Genomic DNA, 21,046 nt, shown 5'->3' with positions numbered 1-21,046 from the left:
GTCACGATTCTCTAAATCCTCGATTCGATTTCATTTTCGATTTGAGGGTCACGATTCGATTCTCGATTTTCTTGTTTTTTTTTCTTGTTATTATTTTATGCGTCATAAAATTTAAATAATATATTTATTATTATTATTATTATTATAAATATTATAAATATTATTATTATTATTTATTAAGATATATATGGTAATGCCATCTAGTGACTTTTTTTGGTAGCAACAGTGTGCACTATTAAAACAAGCAGTTTATCAGAGCTGTGTGTGGATGGCTTGTGAAACTGCTCACTTACATGAAGCTGCAGTTCTTCATCAAACCACTAGTCGGAGCTGCAGCAGCACAAGCCCCGCTCTCTTCACTCAGTCACTACTTCAGTACAGCCCAGCCACGGGCTACAGGGCTCAGCCAGTCCGTTTTTACTGTTTCTGTAAACAAATAAAGGTTTTAACCCCACTAACCGGATAATACAGCTCACTACAGTTCATCTTTCAGCCCAAGCAGCTAACAGCAGCAGGTTAGAACAGCCGACACGGAGTCACTGCTCGGATTACATTATAAACAGGTCAGTTAGCGCGCTGCTAACCTCAGGATGTTTATAACTACGGAGTTTAGTGGACACACCACGGCCGCCAGGTAAGTCTTTTAAAGGCTACTGAAGACTATTAAAGGCTATTAGAGGTTATTGAAAGCATTATTGGGGGGCAGAAATCAGTACAGGCTGGTTAGATAAGTGATGTGGTGAAACTGTGACTAGCGCTGTCACAGTGATGTTTATTAACGTCATTAAAACAGATTTTGTCAGGTATTGTCTTATAAATATTTACACACAACTTATATCTCTCCTAAAAAGCGTTTATTTTAGTCAGAAACACGCTTGTGTTTACTTTATCTGAGAGAAAGATGTTTTTTTAATTCAATGGAAAGCAACAGGTGTAGTCAATTATAAGTTTAAGATTTTTAATCCACCTCACTGTGATCTATAGTCAGTGTTCTCAAGTCACACTGACACACGCATTTCAGCGAGTTCACACGCTCTCACCTGCGCGCACCCACCCCTCCGTTAGATACAGATACAAAACCTGCGCGCCCAACCCCCGCCCCCCCTCCCCCGTTGGACAGATAAAAAACAGTGATCACACTCCCGCCGACACTCAAAACTTGAGAGCCCTGTCTATATTTCTATAAATCCGTTTTCAGTTTCTCCTCCGTGGTTGAAAGGCAGCTGTCTCTCACACAGCAGAACTGAGGGCGGGGCTGCGCTCATGCAGTGGCTCTCTCTATTTAAATGAATAGGATGTGCTGTGTTGGTGCCGCGCTATTTGCGTAGCGCGCGCGGGAGGGATCGTCGATCCTCCTTTTGACTTCGATACTCGAGACCATGACCTCATTTCGATTCGATTTCGATAAAATATCGAGATCGTGACACCCCTAATATATATATATATATATATATATAATGAAGCAAACCTGATTCATCACTTACCCCAGAGTATTGCACCTTAAAAATTGTATTGCACCTTAATAATGAAAACATGCCGTTAAATTGTTTATTTTTCTTGTTAAAGAATAATTAAGGTCACAATGTTTAATACTTCTTTCTGATTGATATGAACAGGTATATATTTAAAAATGAAAAAGCATCAAACAACAATGGCAAGTGGGCAGTCTAATAAGAATCCATATGTTCCTTTAAGGTAAGACTTAATTAAATATCTCACCTTTGAAACACAATAAAACATTAATCGAACACAGCTTGTTATGTGGCCACAATCTATTTGATTATTATATACCAGGTTAATTTCTTAGGTTGTCAGTAGTGCTGGGTGGTGCACCAGAGAGGTATGCATTTTTCACATACTGCTTAAGGCACTGCGGAAAGTTGTGTAAAACAGCACTGCCAAAGAAGAGTATACAGCTCACTAACTGACACTAGCTAGTTAGCATAACAAGCTAACACACTGGAGTGACAGTAGCTCAGCTCCGGAGAGTCAAACATTCTGTCCTACTTGAAGAAACATGAGAACAGCACTTTATCTGAGGAGGTCCTGTTGCTGCTTTTTGCAAAGCTAGTGTTTTTATCTGAGTAAAATTGAAAAACAACAGGAAGCAGCAGTTATTTATAAAGTTATTTAGGAAGCAGCAGTTATTTATAAAGTTATTTATAATCTTATTTGTTTTTTATGTTGCCTGCTAGGGAGGACTGCCTTGATGAACACACGCACATACTCAGATCATTGTTGAGAGACAGACTGAAGACAAAGTACCAAAACACAGCTTACTATGTTCCAATGAAGCTTTATTTATCCAAAAAAAAGAGACCTGAAGAATAAGAGTGTAGTTGAGTATGATGACCTCTTCAAGCCATGTCCCATCACAAATGAGGATGTCAGAGCTGTGTTGATGAAAGGGTTACCTGGAATTGGTAAAACAACTGCAGTGCAGAAGTTTGTTTTAGACTGGGCAGAGGGCAGAACACATCAGGACATCACTTTTGTTCTACCCTTCAGTCTCACAGAGCTGAGCTTGCTGAAGACTAACAAATGCAGCCTGAAGCAGCTTTTGAATTTGATCTTTCCAGAGCTGATGGACACAGACACTCTCAACCATGCCAGAGTCCTGTTTGTGCTTGAGGACCTGGACAAATGCAGACTCAAACTGAAAGTCTGGAACACAATATCCTGTGGTGATCCTGAGAAGAAGTTGCCGCTGAGCGAACTGCTCGTAAACCTTCTGAGAGGGGACTTCTTCCCAAAAGCCCAGATCTGGCTAACATCAAGTCCAGAGGAATGTGATTTCATCCCTTCTAAATATGTGCAGCGGGTTGTTGAGATTCAGGGTCTGGATGATGTTGAGTGGGAGGAGTATATTAGAAGAGCTGTGTGTGACAGTAGTGTAGCTGCAACAGCGATCATTCATGTCAAGTCATCACATAATCTGTACTTCATGCGTAATCTACCAGGCTTTTGTCAGATTGCTGCCACTGTGCTGGAAGAAGCTATCACAAAGACACCTGCCACAGAGCTACCGCTGACTTTAACAGAGATGTACACACATTTCCTGCTCATTCAGATGAGGAAACAGGCTATTCATCAACAAGCTGCAGCAAACCTGAGGAAGACAGATGCTGAGGAGATCCTAAAATTAGGCAAACTAGCATGGCACACCCTTGAGAACGACAGTTTGACTGTATTTGAAGCAGACCTAAGAAACAGTAATATGGCTTCATCAGTTGCAGCTGAACTCTCACAGAGGTGGCCTGCATTGTTTAAAGAGAAAGAACTGACTCAAGGGAAGGTATATCAATTTCCCTTCCAGAGCATTCAGTCGTACCTGTCTGCACTGTATGTGGCTGTAAATTATGAGCCCAGCAAAGGTAATGTGCTTCACTATACACTGGCAGAGAGAGCAAAGCAACTGTTCAAATCAAGAGAAGCTCAATGTGATATGCACAAAACAGCCGTAGATAAAGCTTTACGGAGCAAAAAAGGCAAATATGATTTCTTCCTCATCTTCCTCATTGGAATATCTGCAGGTCCCAGCTACAAGGACTTGTCATGTTTTCTTCCTGATTTGTGTGAAAGAGGGAACTCAGAGAAGATTGTCCCTTACATCCTGAAGAAGATGCAGGGGTGCTCAGCTCTAAATGAATCGCTTACTCTTGTCCGCTGTCTGGATGAATTGAATTTGTCCTACATTTTGGGTCCAAATAAAGTCCACAGGATAGTCCAAGACAGCTTAATGCCCTCAGAGTGGTCTGATATGGCAAAGACTTTGTTGAACTCTGAGGATCAGCAGCAAATTTTTGACCTTAAAGAATATCCCAACTCAGAAATGGCTTTTGCGAGACTGTTGCCAGTTGTTAAGAACTCAAGAGTTCTAAGGTAAGTAAAATGTCTGAAAGTATAGCACCTTATACTAAACCAGTTGCCTTTTATTTAGCAGGGCATGTTTTTGAGTTCTGTAAAATATTCAAGCAAACATTGGGATTTTATTCTTGCAAAAGTTCAACAAACACGGCCCCAAATACACTGCACTGCCAAAAGTTTTCGCTTACCCATCAAAATCATTAAACTTGGGTTCCAGTCACTTCCATTAACACAGGTGTATGAAACCAAGGAGTTAGGCATACAGACTGCTTTTACAAACATACGTGAAATAATGTGTTTCTCTCAGGAGATCAGTGAGTTCCAGTGTGGTACAGTGGTAGGGTGCAGCACCTGTGCAACAGGTCCAGTCCAGTCAAATTTCCTCACTAATAAATATTCCACAGTCAACTGTCAACTGTGTTATTTTAAAGTGGAAGGATTGTGAATGAAAGCAACTCACTCCGTTAACATAAAAAGGCAGAGTGAGGTCAGCGGATGCTGAGGCACATGGGTTGCAGTGGTCACCAACTTTCTGCAGAGTAAATCGCTACAGAACCTTTAAACCTCACGTGGCCTTTACAAAGTGTGTAGAGAGCTTCATGGAATGGCTTCCATGGCTGAGCAGCTGCATCCAAGTCTTACAACACCAAACACAAGGCAGGCGAGCGGATACTTTTGGCAATACAGTGTAGTTTTAGTTTTAAAATTGTGCTTCTCTAAATTCAGTCATCTGAAATGTTGAGTTAGATTATAAATACAATAAACATTAATCAAGGACTTCTCATCTCATCTTTAACCAGGGTGAGCTTTAGAAGGTCATAGAGTCTAGGTATGATCTTTTAGTCTGTTTTGAAGGTCAGGAGTATTCTATTTGGGAAAAAAAACGGATGAATTAAACTCAGTATTATATGATTGTAAGCAGTTGTATAATACCAGACAGACTGCGTTTCAAACTTAACAACAGCTATTCATACTATAAACAGTTTACTCTAAATGTCACACAGGCAATCACAAAGTTTATTAATAAAGGGGCTGACCTTAAAGGAATTGTGAGGGACAGGGAGGTTCAGAAACCAAATTGCAGCGAATGTAAACAACATACCAAAGAGAGTAGTCAGGCAAACCGGGGTCATACACGAGATATCCAACATGACAAAGGGGTAGGCAAAAGAGGAGTCAAAAAAGAGGGTCAGTAGTGAAACAAACAATAAACTGGGCAAAGAAATAAACTAGATAACTAGATTAAATACTCAGCGACAAGAGAGCAAACTGAGGGATATATATACAGGGAAGGACAATTAGTAGCTCAGAGAGCGGGAAGTCAGGGAAGCTGTTGTGGGTGCATGCTGGGAGTTTTAAGTAACAAGTTCAGAAGCAGGCAGGCTGACAGCTAAATTCTGTTTTATAACAGATTATCAGGTTTTTGTTTATAAGTGCATGGACTCTCCATTATAAAACATTTGCTGTAAAGATGCTGCTAAATCATGTTTTAAGGAGAACATTGTTTCTCTGTTTTAGAATCTGTGAGTGTTCAGAGATGTGCTGGATGTTACTTGCCACTGCTCTGAGATCACCATCCAACAACATCAAAGAAATTGACATAGACGCTAACTATATGAGTGAAAATGAAAAAGAATTCTTCTTTGGAGGACTGAAAAGTTCCAACTGCAAAGTGGAAATCCTCAGGTGAGGTTGCAAAGGAAACAAAATGGTTTGTTTCTATATTTGTTTTAGTATGTTTTTTTTTTGTACAAGTTTAAAAGTTGAGTCATAGCATTTTAGCTGGACATAATTTATTAACACACAGCAACAATAATGATAAAGTGGTACTAAAATAAACTCATCAAAAAAAGGAACATTAAGGGAACATTTAAATCACACATCGGATCTTGGTTTTCATAAGATTCAAGCTGAAAATATAAACTGATATAAATTAAGTAATTAGTTTATTAATCAATACTGAAAATCTAAGTAAATCTTTAAAATCATAGGCTCATCCAATTTCTGTGAATTTCATCGCAGTAACTCATTATGTTAGTATGCGTGTATGGCCCCCACCTGCCTGTATACACTCCAAGTAACATCTGGGTATGCTCTTGATGATGGTGTGCTGGGGGATGTCATCCTAAACCTGGATCAGTTAACTCTTGGTCAGTCTGTAGTGCAATTTGAAAAAGAGGTTCTAAATTGGATTCAGATCTGGAATTTAGAGTTTAGAAACCTATAAACCTGACATAAAATAGTGCTTATTTCAAAGACAGGCACCACTTTAACAGTAACGAACAGTAAATTAAACATTACAGCGTTGTAAAGAAAATGTTGAGCAAGTAATTATATAAATATTTAACAAACATTTATGAAAACATGTTTTTAAAAAGTGCAACATTTACAGTGTTCAAAAACCAGCTACACAACTTTACACCAAAAAATCTAGTTTTTCAAAAGACCAGCATCTCTTAACTTTATACATAACAAATGCAATAAATGCATTTGTATGTTTGTTGTACCTGACTGAAATCCAGCCAGACGTTTTAGGCTTGGACAAGTGCAATAGAGTCAGGCTGAATATCTGATGTGGAAATGTTCACATATGTAGCTAGGTCCAAAGAGAACAACAATCATCTGAGCATGCCTTCTTATGTATGGAAAGCTTTCCTCAGTGACAAAAAAATAAAACTTAAGCAGTGATACTGACTTAAAATGCTCCGCCAGTAGACTGTCAGACTGCAGATCAATGAGTTGAACATCACTGGGTGCATTATTCACGCTGCATTTAAAAGGAGAAGAAGTTTCTTCAACTGCCTTGAAGTATAGAAATCTCCTTGGAAACTCACTCTGCAGTGCCTCTAACATGGAGGAGATCAGCAGACAGTGTGACTTCTTTCAGTGTTGGCATGTGAGTGAGAATATTGTCCTCCAACTGGCTTGAAAGAAACTTCAGCTTTCTCATGAAAGCAGTCACCAAGCTGTACATTTTGTGTGCAAAGAGGCCCTTGCCTCATTTAGTTCATTCGTTAGTGATGTCACATCAACGCCAAAAGCCAGGTCTGCTATCCAATCTGTATCTGTGAGCTCTGGGATGTCTTTGCCTTTCTTCTCACAAAACTCCTGAATCTTCTCACAAAACTTCCGGCGCCGACGCGAGTGGCTGCCTGTTCCAGTAGCTCCGTCTCTTTGTGTGTTTTTCTGAGTTTTTTTACGTTTATTTATCGTCTCTGTGCTACTACACACGTCTAGTGTGCATCTTATTTATATCCTAAGGATATTTTTGGTGTAAATATGCGGGGCAGCGAGGAATACCGTGTTTATTCCCGGGGAGAACTGCTAGCCCTCCGACCCGCGGGACGTGGGGGCATTGTCCACACAATACCGGATGATCTGAGAAGGAGGTACCGAGGTTGCAGGGCCGGCGCTATGCTAAAGGCTAAGCTAAAGGCTAAGAAGTCGGAGCAGCGCTGGAGGTACAAACCCTCAGTTCCGTCGGTGGTTATGGGGAATGTTAACTCACTGACCAACAAAACCGACGAGCTAGCCTGTCTGGTGAAGAATCAGAAGCTCTACAGGGAGTGTAGCATGCTGTGTTTCACCGAGACCTGGCTCACCCCCGACACGCCGGATGCTAACGTGCAGCTACCCGGCTTTTCTTCAGTGAGGGCGGATCGGGACCCGGTGCTTTGCGGGAAGCGGAAAGGTGGAGGAATCGCGCTGTTTATTAACAACAGATGGTGCAACCCTGGACATGTGTACGTGAAGGAGGTGATCTGCTGTCGGGATATTGAACTGTTAGCGGTGAGTCTCCGACCTTATTACATGCCGCGGGAGCTCTCTCACGCGATCCTCGTGTGTGTTTACATCCAGCCGAGAGCGGACGTGCAGGCGGCGTGTGACGTCATCCACTCCACCGTCGCAGCGCTGCAGACACAGCACCCTGACGCCTTCTATGTGATCACTGGTGACTTTAATCACGTAACGCTGGACTCTACCCTGCCTGCCTTTTTCCAGTTTGTGGACTGTCCCACCAGGAGAAACAGGACCATAGACTTGCTGTATGCTAATGTGAAGGATGCATACAGGGCTATTCCACTACCACCGCTGGGGAAATCAGATCACAATCTGGTGTTCCTGCAGCCTCAGTACAAACCACTGGTACTGAGGCAGCCCACTACCACACGCTCATTCAGAGTCTGGTCTCCTGAAGCAGAAGAAGCCCTAAGGGACTGCTATGACACCACTGACTGGAGTGTGCTGCTGCACCCACATGGTGAGGACATTGAGGGGGTGACTCACTGTGTTACAGACTACTTGAATTTCTGTATGGATGTTGCTGTTCCCACAAAGACTGTACGCTGCTTTCCAAACAACAAACCCTGGATTACCAGCTCCGTCAAGGACCTCCTCAACCAAAAGAAGAGGGCGTTCAAAGACGGAAACTTGGTAGAGCTGAAGCGCGTACAGGGGGGGAACTCAAGGTACGTCTTAAAGAGGCCAAGGAGTCTTACAGGAAGAAGGTGGAAAGAAAGCTGCAAGACAACAACATGAAGGAAGTCTGGGGTGCAATGAAAACCATCACTGGGTGCAAGAACAACAACGGCAACCCAGTAGATGGCGGTGTGGACAGAGCAAACCAGTTCAACAACTTTTACAACAGGTTTGACTGTCCTGCTCCTGCTGCCCCCTCCTCCTACCCTCCTGCAGCATCACCAACATCTTCTCCATCTCTACCATCATCACCACCATCTCCATCACCTTCAACTCCAACTCCACCATCTTCATCACCACCACCATTACCCTCACCTCCATCTTCATCAACATCATCACCGTCATCATCATCACCACCACCCTCACCTCCATCATCATCTTCATCACCATCAGCACAATCACCCTCACCTCTACCATCTTCATCAGCACCATCATCACCCTCACCTCCACCATCTTCATCATCACCACCATCAACACTATCAACTGGCAGACAAATCATCTCCTCCAGTCCACCAACCTTTACTGCTGACCAGGTCAGGAGACAGCTGAGGAGACTTCACCCCAGGAAGGCAGCTGGCCCGGACAGAGTGTGCCCCAGAATGCTCAAGGCATGTGCTGTTCAACTGGGTGAGCCCCTCCAACATGTTTTTAACCTCAGTCTGCGTCTAGGGAGAGTTCCTGCCACGTGGAAGACAACCTGTCTCATTCCTGTTCCCAAGAAGGCACACCCGAAGGAGCTGAATGACTACAGGCCTGTTGCTTTGACATCTCATGTGATGAAGACCATGGAGCGACTGCTGCTGGACCAACTCAGACCTCAGGTCCACCATGCTGAGGACCCACTGCAGTTTGCGTACCGGGAAAAGGTGGGAGTGGAAGATGCCATCCTCTATCTCCTGCACAGAGCTCACTCTCATCTGGACAAGGGGGGAGGTGCTGTGAGGGTCATGTTCTTCGACTTCTCCAGTGCCTTCAACACCATCCAGCCCCTACTACTGAGAGACAAGCTGATGGAGATGGAGGTGGATATGCACCTGGTCACCTGGATCACTGACTACCTTACTGGGAGACCACAACATGTCAGGATCAGGGACTGCTCCTCTGACACAGTGATCAGCAGCACAGGAGCACCACAGGGGACTGTTCTCTCTCCAGTCCTGTTCACACTGTACACATCAGACTTCAAATACCACTCGGAGTCATGCCACATGCAGAAGTTCTCTGACGACACTGCAATTGTGGGGTGTGTGCGTTGTAGCGGCTCAGTGGTTTAATACCTGGTGCTAATTGAGATGTTGAAATATTTTTTAATTGGGCGCCAGTTATTAAATTAATTTAATTAGATTAATTAATTAATTAATTAATTAATCAAATTAATTAATAACACAAGACATCTCAGGGTGTGGTTTCTACAGGTGACAGAAATTTTCATAACCAAGTTATCCAGAAAAACACACTGAAATGACAGGTTTTGTAAAATAAAAGTATTTATTAAATCACACAGATATGAGTAAATAATTCATTAAAAAGTCATAAATGTAGCCATTAGCTATCAAATCATAGTGTAGAATGATAAATGAGAAATAAAAGAACAAACACGTTATAATGCTGATATGAAAGGAATAAAGATTAATATAACTATTAAGTGAGTATTTCTAAATAAGGGTCTAAGGCATTTTAAGTCTACGAAACCAATTCTTATTTCCAACCAAGCCACTCAAAATGAGTCATCTATACTAAAGACGCTCTATTAAAGACCCGACCCAGACCATGACCAACAGAACACCATCTGCCGAAAGATTAAACCCAGCTCTGCCTTACTCTGAGTTGTTGAAGTGGGCCTTGGTGACGTCCGCCTGGGTTGGTCGTCTGATGCTTCACCCCGAAAAAGGATCACGTGAGCCTGTCTGCAGGGTGGTTTGACTTCCTGTGTCAGCACGGAGCCCCATTAGAACCCACAGGGTAAATCCCCACTCTCAGCTGGCTTGCTGGTGGCCTCCGGACCGCAGGTTTCTGGGTTGGATCTGGCGGATCTCCTTTTCAGCTGTACTTTAGCTAAACTTAGATGGAATAATGCTTGGCTTCGTAGATTGTAAAATAACCTTAGATATTTTAACTAGGATAGCTAATATTAATATACTTGAAGATTAAATGCACTAGTCTAAGAAAACTAACTTAAGATGACTAAACTAACAGTCTATCCTTTCTCCATCTCTGGGCTCCCTAACCTCTCTCCTCTAACTGTTTTCCTCAACTCATCTTCTCCAACTCCTTCTCCCACTCCTTCTCTAACTGCTTCTCCTCCGAACTGAACTCCCTAAACTCTACTGGAAACTGAACTGTGTCTGCCCAGTTTAACTATTAGACTCTGTGGCCTGTTTGGCCCCTGAGCTATGATTGGCCCTGTGGCCCAAATGTCTGTGTTTTGATTGGTCTAGGAGCAATTTCAAACTTTGGTGGGGATTCACAAAGGGCCATAAACCCCCCCTCGCTCACATGGTCAGCATGCTTCAGCTAGTGAGATTTCCATTTTTTCTAATAGACCAAACCAAAAGAAAACTCAATTAAACAGTGGATTAAAAATACATTTTTCAGCATATCAGTTTGTGAGGATAAATTCAGGAAACAACAATCTTACAATTGAATCACAATAAATGTACTATATATATTTTGCCCACAAACAGTTTTGTAATACTAGATAATCTTAGAAATACAACGATGGATGATACTCTGTCAGAAAGAGATCAAGAGTCATGTTATTATTTAAACCCAATTAAATCACTTAAAAGATAATACCTGGTTAAACCACTGATAACCAAATAAAGCTAAATTATCAAATGCTAGTTAAACCTTGTTGATTCAGACTTGAATGTGTAGAAAAATTGAATCAGGACACATCCAAACACATATACCATATACCAGACACATATACCATTATCTAGTAAACATTCTATAAAACACATTTTTTTATATAGTCAATATAGATGTATTTTAAGCAAAATCTTCTGAGTGAGAAATTCCTCTCCTCTGCTGAGTGTTCAGATAAGGCTTGGTCCTTGCCTGTCTGAATTTACGACGGTGGGGGAAGGAGTTCTTTCTGCACCCCACAGAATTTGAGCCTGCAATGTTGAAAATGGAATCCCAAGCTTAGAACATTTCTCTTAATTTCATTCATCTTATTTCTAAGTGATTGCAGAAATAACTAGGCACAAACCCCTAAATTGGTACAACATTTGGTGAATTAACAATCTCCAAGGCATTAATTAAGTTTTGACACTCTCTTAAGTCCGCAGTCCCGTCCTAGTGATGGTGTTGCAAATGTTCCAAATGTTTACATTAACTCCGAGGTTTATGACTTGGAGGAATGTAAACAGAATTTTACCCTAAACTCGCATTTAGGGCTCTTGAGCGAGGCTGAGTGAAGAAATAGTCAGTAAATGTCATTTTGAAATTTAAGGTTGTTTGAAAAAAAGATTACTCCAAGGTTTTTTTTAGAGTGTTCTTCTGGGGTGATTGTAAAGTTAGAACATTCCTTTTAGACCATAAGATGGGGGTAGTGTGTGTGTGTGTCCAAGCCATGAAGAAATCCTCTGGTTAATCCACTACAGCGTAATGGTGATGAGAGGGAGTACAGAACCCTGGTTGAGGATTTTGTGGTGTGGTGCAGGATGAACCATCTGCAGCTGAACATCTCCAAAACCAAGGAGATGTGCATAGACTTCAGGAGGTCCAGGCCCTCTGCTCAGCAGCCAATCTCCATCGAGGGGGTCGACGTGGAGGTGGTCAAATCCTACAAATACCTTGGTGTGCACCTGGACGACAGGCTGGACTGGTCAGTGAACACTGACTCCCTCTACAGGAAGGCTCACAGCAGACTGTACTTCCTCAGAAGGCTCAGGGCTTTCAACATCTGCCAGAAACTCCTCCTGATGTTCTACCAGTCTGTGGTAGCCAGCGTCCTCTTTTACACTGTTGTGTGTTGGGGAGGCAGCATCAGCAAGAGGGATGCTGGACGACTGGACAGGCTGGTGAGGAAAGCTGGTTCTGTGTTGGGACTAGAGCTGGAGTCCTTAACACCACTGGCAGAGAGGAGAGCCCTCAGCAAGCTGCTGAACATCATGGACAATGTTCACCACCCTCTGCACAGCACCATCACCAGGCAGAGGAGCTCATTCAGCGGCAGACTGCTGTCCCAGTCCTGCTCCACAGACAGACTCCGAAAGTCTTTTGTTCCTCAGGCCATAAGACTGTTCAACTCCTCTCAGCACAGCAAACTAAAGACTCTGTGAAACTTTTTCATTCCGGCCACACCATGGACACACCCCCAGCTATGGACACACTCTCAGACTTGCTGATGCCTAGAACACTTTTTATAGTTCTACCATATTTTGCACTAGTAGTTCATTCACTAGTTAATTCATCTACTGTTTACGTATCTTTTGCACTGTTTACGTATCTTTTGCACTGCTTAATTTAATTTAAATTATTATATAACTGTATTTGCACTTTCTGTTTGGCTGACATCAGTTATCCTCACATTATGCACATCAACTGGTGTTCACTGTCTATTGTGTTCAACTGCACTACCTCCATTCTCCATCTCCATTACACACACACACACGAAGACTGTACATTCACACTGTATATTCTATTTCTTATTTGATTGTATTTATATGTATCTTTATATTTTATATTTTATCTTTTTTAACTTTGTGTATTGTGTAACCTGCTGCTGGATGCCAAGAATTTCCCCCCGGGGATCAATAAAGTATCTATCTATCTATCTATCTATCTCGAATCTGTGTTCTCAAGTCCCATACTCTTTTCAGCACCTCGCCAATGCTGAGCCATCTCACAGCTGTCTGGTAGCCTATATCACTGTTTTTACTTTCATGATCCTCCAACAGTGCAACAAACTCTCTATGATTCAGTGCTCTTGCCCTGATGAAATGAACTATCTTAGTTACAACATCAACAACATGGCTGATTTTTAGCACTGACTTACTCAAGACCTCCTGATGAATATTGCAATGCAAAAAATATCAATTTCTGTTCAACGTTCAATTCAATCACTTTGTCTGGAGTCCACTTATTTTTCCAGTCAAATTTGGACAACCATCAGTTGTAACATCTGCCAGTCTGTCTCATTGTAGTCCAAGCTTCTTCGTGGAAACATTTACCTCTGTGAACAAATCACTCCTGCTTGTAGTTCCTTTCATTGACCACATTGCTAGCTCCTTTGTCATCAAGTTTTTCGTTTTTTCTCGTATAAAGATAAGTAACTACGCTGTATCGCGGGCATCACAGCTCTCGTACGAAGCCAAGGAAAAAAAACGTCTAAATTATCAGATTTCCTGCAATTTCCTCAACCCGACTCCTTACAGTTTGCCTGGAGAGGGGCACATTTGCGAATGTTTATTTTTTTCAGGACATATTAGAGCTGATGAAATTGATAAACTTATTGTTTCTGCAATTTTGCGAGATATTACTAAACTGGTCCTGACGGCTGCATTCCTGGATGCGTGGAGCTTTGTAAAAAATCCTTGCTGCCTTTGCCATTCAGTGTCAGTCTTTCTTTTTTTAATATTAGATGACATATCGCGGGCTACGAGCTATATTAAAACCTGTCCAACACAAAACAGGTTGACTTCAAAATAAAAGCCTTTTATCTATATTTCGTGCACCTATTACAGTGTAACAGGTATCGTAGTTACAGATTTACTTTTCCCTTCTAATTTACCAACAATCTCACGTACTATGCCCAGGTCTGCACCAGAGGATGATGGGTTCTCATGCCACCTCATGTTTGTTTGTGACAGTTTGTTCTGGTCCTGCTGCTATGGCTCTGTCCTGATCTCCTCATGTAACAACCTACAGTATGTCGTGGTATCTCCTCCATGCTTTTGAGACTGTGCTGGGAAACACAGCAAACCATGTGACAGACAGTATGTATAGAGGTACATTCCTGGAGTAGCTGGACTACTTGTGTAACCTGAAAGAGCTGCAGATACTGAATGCAATCAGTATTAACAAAGATACTCATAACATACATGTAAAACTGGAAGAATTAATCAGAAGACATGAAAAAGAGTGTATTTTTACTTGGCCATCCCCTGCAAAAAACATTATCTTGCTGTTGCCATTCCGGTGCACCTGTTGTAACTTTCCTTTGCACCAAGGTAAACTTTACAATTGATTTACAATTGTTTATGATCCTTAACTGTGCAAATCTATATCACTGAAGTTTAACTGACTTTGTTATATTGTGATGATTAATGTTATTCCAGCTGCACACAGACAATGACATGAATGTGAAAACTCACATTTCTAAACTAATTCTAAATAACTAGAATACAAAAATGTAGTTATAAAATAATGGATTAGGCTCTGCTGACAAGATATGACAGTGCTTTATCTTTACAGTCCCTAACGTTTCCTTAATATCTGATTACATATCCTGATCCGTCTTATAATTTACTTCGGAAAATAAAATCCTGAATGTCCTTTAAATATTCCCTTAAATAGTTTTGACTGGTGTAGTTTTGATTTATCAAATCTACTTATTCTTACTTAACTTCTTGCATCAGCTGTGTGCTCTGAAAGTTGCTAAACTTTCTGTTTTAACAGCATTTAGATTCCACATTCCAACTGAGGAAATGCCAGTAAGATATCTTGTGGCATGGACAGTGTTACGTTTGTGCCCTAGATACTACTTTCTACTTTGCACCTGGCATCTCCAGATTATTCATGAACAGTGATGGGAATAACAGCGTTGAAATGATAATACTTTTTTTCAGTAATGAGTAATCTAACTAATTACTCTGCCTGTCACTATAACGTCTGGCTGTCACTATAAGTGTGTGTGTGGTGAGTAAGGATGGCGAGTGAGGAGGACTCCAGTGGCAAAACAGCCTTTTCCAGATGGAAATACCAACACAAAAATGTGCACGTCGAGTGCACATTATTTCCCCGAATGAAAAATTTGTCATGGACAAACCTCTATGCAGGTCTTTGCTATCGTGAACTGTATTCATGTGGCTTATGAAACACGCTCTGAGAAGGTGGGGGGCGGGGTGTGGGGGTTACGGGGGCGAGTAACACAAAAGTAACGCAATAGTGACTTTTACTGGTGACTAGTTACTTTTATAGTGGAGTAACTCAGTTAGTAACTTTGTTACTTTTTTTGAAGAAGTAACTAGTAACTATAACTAATTACTTTTTTAAAGTAACATGCTCAATACATGAAATAGTGTGCTCATTATGGGGGGTTTAAAATCCTTTCAGCTGGTTCAAGGCATTGTGCAAATGGTCCTGCAATAGGGCTTTTTTATTCAACAATATAGCACTACTAAATTATATAGACTGGAGAATTATGCATACATCTATAATAATACAGGCATAAAACAGGGATATTGCTTGTTGAATTACAAATACATACATTTTGATGCTAACTGAAATTATTTATCTTTTAGATTACCATACTTTCCCAAGCATAATGATACAGGGACGTATCCTCTGATTTTGGGCCTTTTATCCAACCCATCTCATTTAAGGGAGCTGGACTTGAAACATGTTATCGCTTTGAATGCCAAGACAAAGAAAGCCCTGGCAACATTACTAGTGATGCCTGGAGCTCATCTAGAGAAACTTGTGTAAGTAACCTTCAGATTTCCAGTAGCAAGAAACCCTGAATTGAAAGAAATACCTTAATTGGCATTTTGCCTCATGCCTGCTTCAAGTAAATATCTTGCAACACAAGTGAGCACACTGTTCAATTTGGTTTGGTTTAGGTCTGGAGACATACTTTGCCTGTCCATTACCTTTATCTTCATATTTCTCAGCAAGGCAGTTGTTATCTTGGTGGTGTTAGGGTCATTATTTTTTAGAAAACTGACATGCGGCACAGTTTCCGAAGGGATCTGCTCAGAAAGTACATGTTGGAATTCATCTCCCCAGACCACAATGCTATCACCACCATGCTTGACTGTAGGCAGGGCACAGTTGTCTTGGTACTCATCGCCAGAGCGCCACCACACATGCTGGACACCATCTGAGCCTAATATACTTATCTTCTCTCGTAATATCAAAGGACATGGTTCCAGTAATCCATGCTTTTGGACTGCTCACCCTCACCTTGTGGCTTTCTTGTGCATCAGCTTCAGAAGAGGTTGCCTTCTGAGACAATGACCATGCAGACCAAGCTGATGCAGTGTGCCACTGCAAAAATGCTATGTGAAACGTTTGGATGATCAGAAGGTGAAATTATTGTGTCAGAGTGTTATTACAGTCAGGTGTGAGTGGACACCCTGTTTGAATACTTTACATCACAAGTCAAAAACAAAGGAAGATTTCCGATTGGGCCCAGAAATTTATGCAGAGGAAGATCACATTTAACTGTTGGAAGTAAAATTGTTATGTCAATGGTGGTAAGTTGGAGAGATTTATTTTTTTATATAAATAATGTCTTATTAGTTATTTCAGTAAAATAATCTTCTATTATTTTGGGTAGCTGAAGATGATTATTTTAATTATTGATATAGATAGTACAAAATGTCTTAAAAAAATAAGTGAACCAAATGATACACATTCTTTATGCCCTTTTAACATAAAGTGTTCCAAAACAAACATTTTATTTTGCATCAAAAATCATCAATCTAAATGGCTTATTTGTTTTGATATTTCTTTCTCAGGGCACATGACAGCAGCCTTTCAGCAGACTTCTTCCAGAACCTGGCCACAGCACTCCGCAGCAGTATGTGCAATCTGAAAGAATTAGATTTGAAGCGTATATATAAATATAATGATGAGGAGAAAATTTTACCACTGTCGGAAGCACTGGGAGATCCCTGCTGCCACATTAGGGTTCTGAGGTATGTTGTATTTAAAAAAAAAAAACATTTAAGGAAGGATTGACTTTCCACAATGTTCACAGAGATTTTCAGATCATTTGCATTCACTAAAACTATACTTTTATTTATAAACAATGATAACATAGCAAATGCTCAAGGGATTTAATGATTTATGTTTTACTACTCCAGTGAGTCTGTTATGCAACTCTTACATGCAAACTCTTAATATGCAAATATTACTTAGTGATGGCTTGCAAAAGTATTCATACCCCTAGAAAGTTTTCACATTTTGGTACCTTACAAACCCAAACTTACATGTGTTTATTGAGATTTGAAGTGAGAGGCTAATGCACATTCGCATATAATTTTGAAGTGGAATGAAAATGATGCATGGTTTTAATATTTCCCCATTGACTCTGTTCTTTATTCACACTCTCCTAGAATGTTTCTTTATCCCACCTGTTCTAGAATATTTCCCCATTGACTCGTTTTTTTATTCACACTCTCCTAGAATGTTTCTTTATTCAACCTGTTCTAGAATATTTTCCCATTGACCCAGTTATTTATTCACACTCTCCTAGAATGTTTCTTTATTTACACTGTTCTATAATATTTTCCCATTGATTCTGTTCTTTATCCAACCTATTGTAGAATGTTTCTTCATCCAAAATGTTTTAGAATATTTCCTCATTGACATGGTCCTTTATTCATGCTTCTAGAATGTTTCTTTATCCAACCTGTTCTAGAATGTTTCCCCATTGTCTCTGTTTTTATTCACACTCTTCTAGAATATTTCTTTATCCAAACTGTTCTAGAATGTTTCTTTATACACACTCTTCTAGAATGTTTCCCTATTGACCCATTTTTTTTATCTACAATGTTCTAGAATGTTTCTTTATTCATATAATTCCAGAATGTTGTTTATTCACACTATTTTATAATGTTTCTTTACCCACACTGTTCTAGAATATTTTCCCATTGACCCTGTTCTTTATTCACACTGTTTTAGAATGTTTCTTTATTTAAACAGTTTTAAAAGTTTCTTTATCCAGACTGTTGTAGAATGTTAGAACCCTAGGTTCTTGCTAATGCCCTTATTTTTGAATTACAGCAATACTTCAAAATGTTGTAGAAAGAATATGCTGAACAGTAGAACAGTTCTCCAAGAAAGGAGGATTTTTTTTAAACTGATTTCTGAGGGAACAATGAATAAGCACATGTCTATGCTCTGTCCATATATAGTATGTACCACTGCTGTCCAATTAAAATCATGTATTTTCAAAATCTTACTTTAATTTGAGAACTTTAAAACATTCTCTTTTAACAATATAAATAGAATGGATTGCAAAGTAACTTTGGATAATTGTTATCATATGATTTATTATAAAAGTTTGAAAAAAAAAAAAGTCAAATGATGCAAAAAATAAAAATGGAAGACTTTGATGATACATATGAATTTTTACAATTATATTTTATTATTTACTATTTAAAAGCATTTAGAGATTGATCTTTAATACATCTACACTTTTTTCTGCACTGTCCCACCAGGTTGGCTAATTGCTTTGTGGGACAAACAGTATTTACTGCATTGGTCTCTGCTTTCTCCTTGAACCCTTCACACCTGAAGGAACTGGACCTGAGTTACAGCACACCTGGACTGGGCTTTTAGCCAGTTTTGCTCTTTGCTAGAAGACTCCCGTTTCAAGCTGGAGACCCTGATACTGATTCAGTTGGAATGGTGGGACTATGAAGCTCCAGCTTATACCTGTACATTTAGGTTGGTATGATCCATCTATTGACAGTAATTGACAGTATTTTAATGCACAAAAGCACCGCTTACAACCCCAACTCTAAAAAGTTGGGATTGTATAGAAATTTCAAATAAAAATAAGCGCAGACATTTACTTTGACTTTTATTTGATTTCAAACAGTATAAGATAATTCATGATTTATCAGGTAAACTCAATTCCTGCATGTTAGGCCCGCAACACCTTTCATAAACAGTTGGGATTTACAACTGTAATGTTGTAATGCTGACGTTCCATCTCACAACAAAATAAAATATGTTCGACACCAAGGATTTCAGGGGATGAAGTATATCAGGTGTTATTTTGTAAGGTGTTAAGAGGTAATATCTCAATATAATTTCTGCAATAATGTTGCAACATGGCAGTGACAAAACCGTGTACCATGACCAACATAATTTTCTCACACGTTTGTTATTTTTATTAAATACTTTAAATACCTTTCCTGGATACTGTTTTTTTTTTTTCACTAAATCATGATCATAATCTGTTAACATATCCTGTTTGACACCACATTATTATTCAGTTTTTTACCTCATTAATTTCCACCATACCAACATTTTCTGGAGAGTGTTGCAGACCTGAAATGCAGCAATGGGTGTGTTAATAAATAAAATGAAGTTGAGCAGACACAAGAGATATCTCTGGTTCATACTGTCGGCAAGCAAATAAAATCAGAGCAAATGTGAAAAACATTTTTTTTATCCTGACCTCACTAATGCTGTTTTCACTGAATGCAATCAAACTCTCACATCAATGCTCAGAAATCTAGTATCTTCAATAGACAGATATATACTTACTTAGATGAGCTTTAAAGTTTGTGAATCTCTCAGAAATGTTTATATTTTTGCATAAATTTCATTCGATCTTCAGTACTAGATGGGGTAAATGAGGACACCCTGAACATATAAATGAGACAAAAAAAATTACTTATTTATTTGATTAGAACTATGCAATATTATATATTTGTGAGTGGCAAAAGTATGTGAACCTTTGCTTTTAGTATCTGGTGTGACGCTTTTGCAGCAATAACTGAACTAAATGTTTCTGGGAACTGTTAATCAGTCCTGCACACCGGTTTGGAGGAAGCCCATTACTCCGTAGAGAACAGCTTTATGTCTGCGGTGTTGGTGGGTTTCCTCACATTAACTGCTCGCTTCAAGTCCTTCCACAATATTTTGATTGAACTGAGGTCAAGAATCGGCCATTCTAAAACATTATTCTTCTTTAATCATTCTTTGGTTCAACAGCTTGTGTGCTTAGGGTTGTCTTGCTGCATGACCAACCTTCTCCTGAGATTCAGTTCATGGACAGATATCCTGACATTATTCTTTAGAATTCTCTGATATAATTCAGAATTCAATGTTCCATCAATGAAGGCAAATTCATCATGGCTCAGGTGTAGCAAAACAGGCCCAACCCATATAATACTACCACCACTATGTTTCCACTAAGTTTTTTTTGCTGAAATGCAGTGTATATTTTCTCCAAACATAAAGCTTTTTATATAAACTAAAAGTTCTATTATGGTGTCATCTGTCCACAAAACATATCTTCAACTGCTTTCTGGCTTGTCCACATGATTTTTAGGAAACTGCAGATGTGAAGCAATGTTAATTTTTGGAAAGCAGTAGATTTTTCCTTGCAACCCTTACATGCACAGCATTGTTAATCTGTGTTCTCCTGATGGTGGAATCATGAACATTAACATTAGCCAGTGTAAGAGAGGCCTTCAGTTGCTTAGAAGTTACCCAAGAGGTCCTTTGTGATTTCGCAGACTATTACACGCCTTGATCTTGGAATGATCTTTGTTAGTCGACCACTCCTGGGGATGGTCACAATGAGCTACAATTTTTTCCTTTTTGTATACTATCTGTGTGACTGTGGACTGATGGAGTCCAAGCCTTTTTCAACTCTTTTTTGAAATCCTCAGAAACAATGATACACTTCCAAAAAATTTTGTTGCGAGGAGCAGACTTTGATAGATTCTTGTAAAACAGGCTTCAGCCACTCTAATAACCTAATTGTCATCCCAGTGATTGAAAA

At 39.9% G+C, this 21,046-nt stretch overlaps 1 protein-coding gene across 1 annotated transcript; it reads left to right on the top strand.

Moving 5' to 3' along the window:
* Positions 1-2,315: 2,315 nt before the first annotated feature.
* LOC103022829 (NLR family CARD domain-containing protein 3) lies at positions 2,316-19,441 on the top strand. Its single transcript, XM_022671552.2, has 5 exons — positions 2,316-3,882; positions 5,386-5,553; positions 15,819-15,998; positions 17,037-17,216; positions 18,744-19,441. The coding sequence occupies exons 1-5, from the start codon at positions 2,402-2,404 to the stop codon at positions 18,862-18,864; spliced, it is 2,130 nt and encodes a 709-aa protein (XP_022527273.2). The 5' UTR covers positions 2,316-2,401; the 3' UTR covers positions 18,865-19,441.
* Positions 19,442-21,046: the final 1,605 nt, after the last annotated feature.

Source organism: Astyanax mexicanus, chromosome 2 (assembly GCF_023375975.1).
Source record: "Astyanax mexicanus isolate ESR-SI-001 chromosome 2, AstMex3_surface, whole genome shotgun sequence".
NCBI classification, from domain to species: Eukaryota; Metazoa; Chordata; class Actinopteri; order Characiformes; family Acestrorhamphidae; genus Astyanax; species Astyanax mexicanus.
The sequence above is the reverse complement of the archived record's forward strand: the minus strand, read 5'-3'. Positions and strand labels throughout refer to the sequence as shown.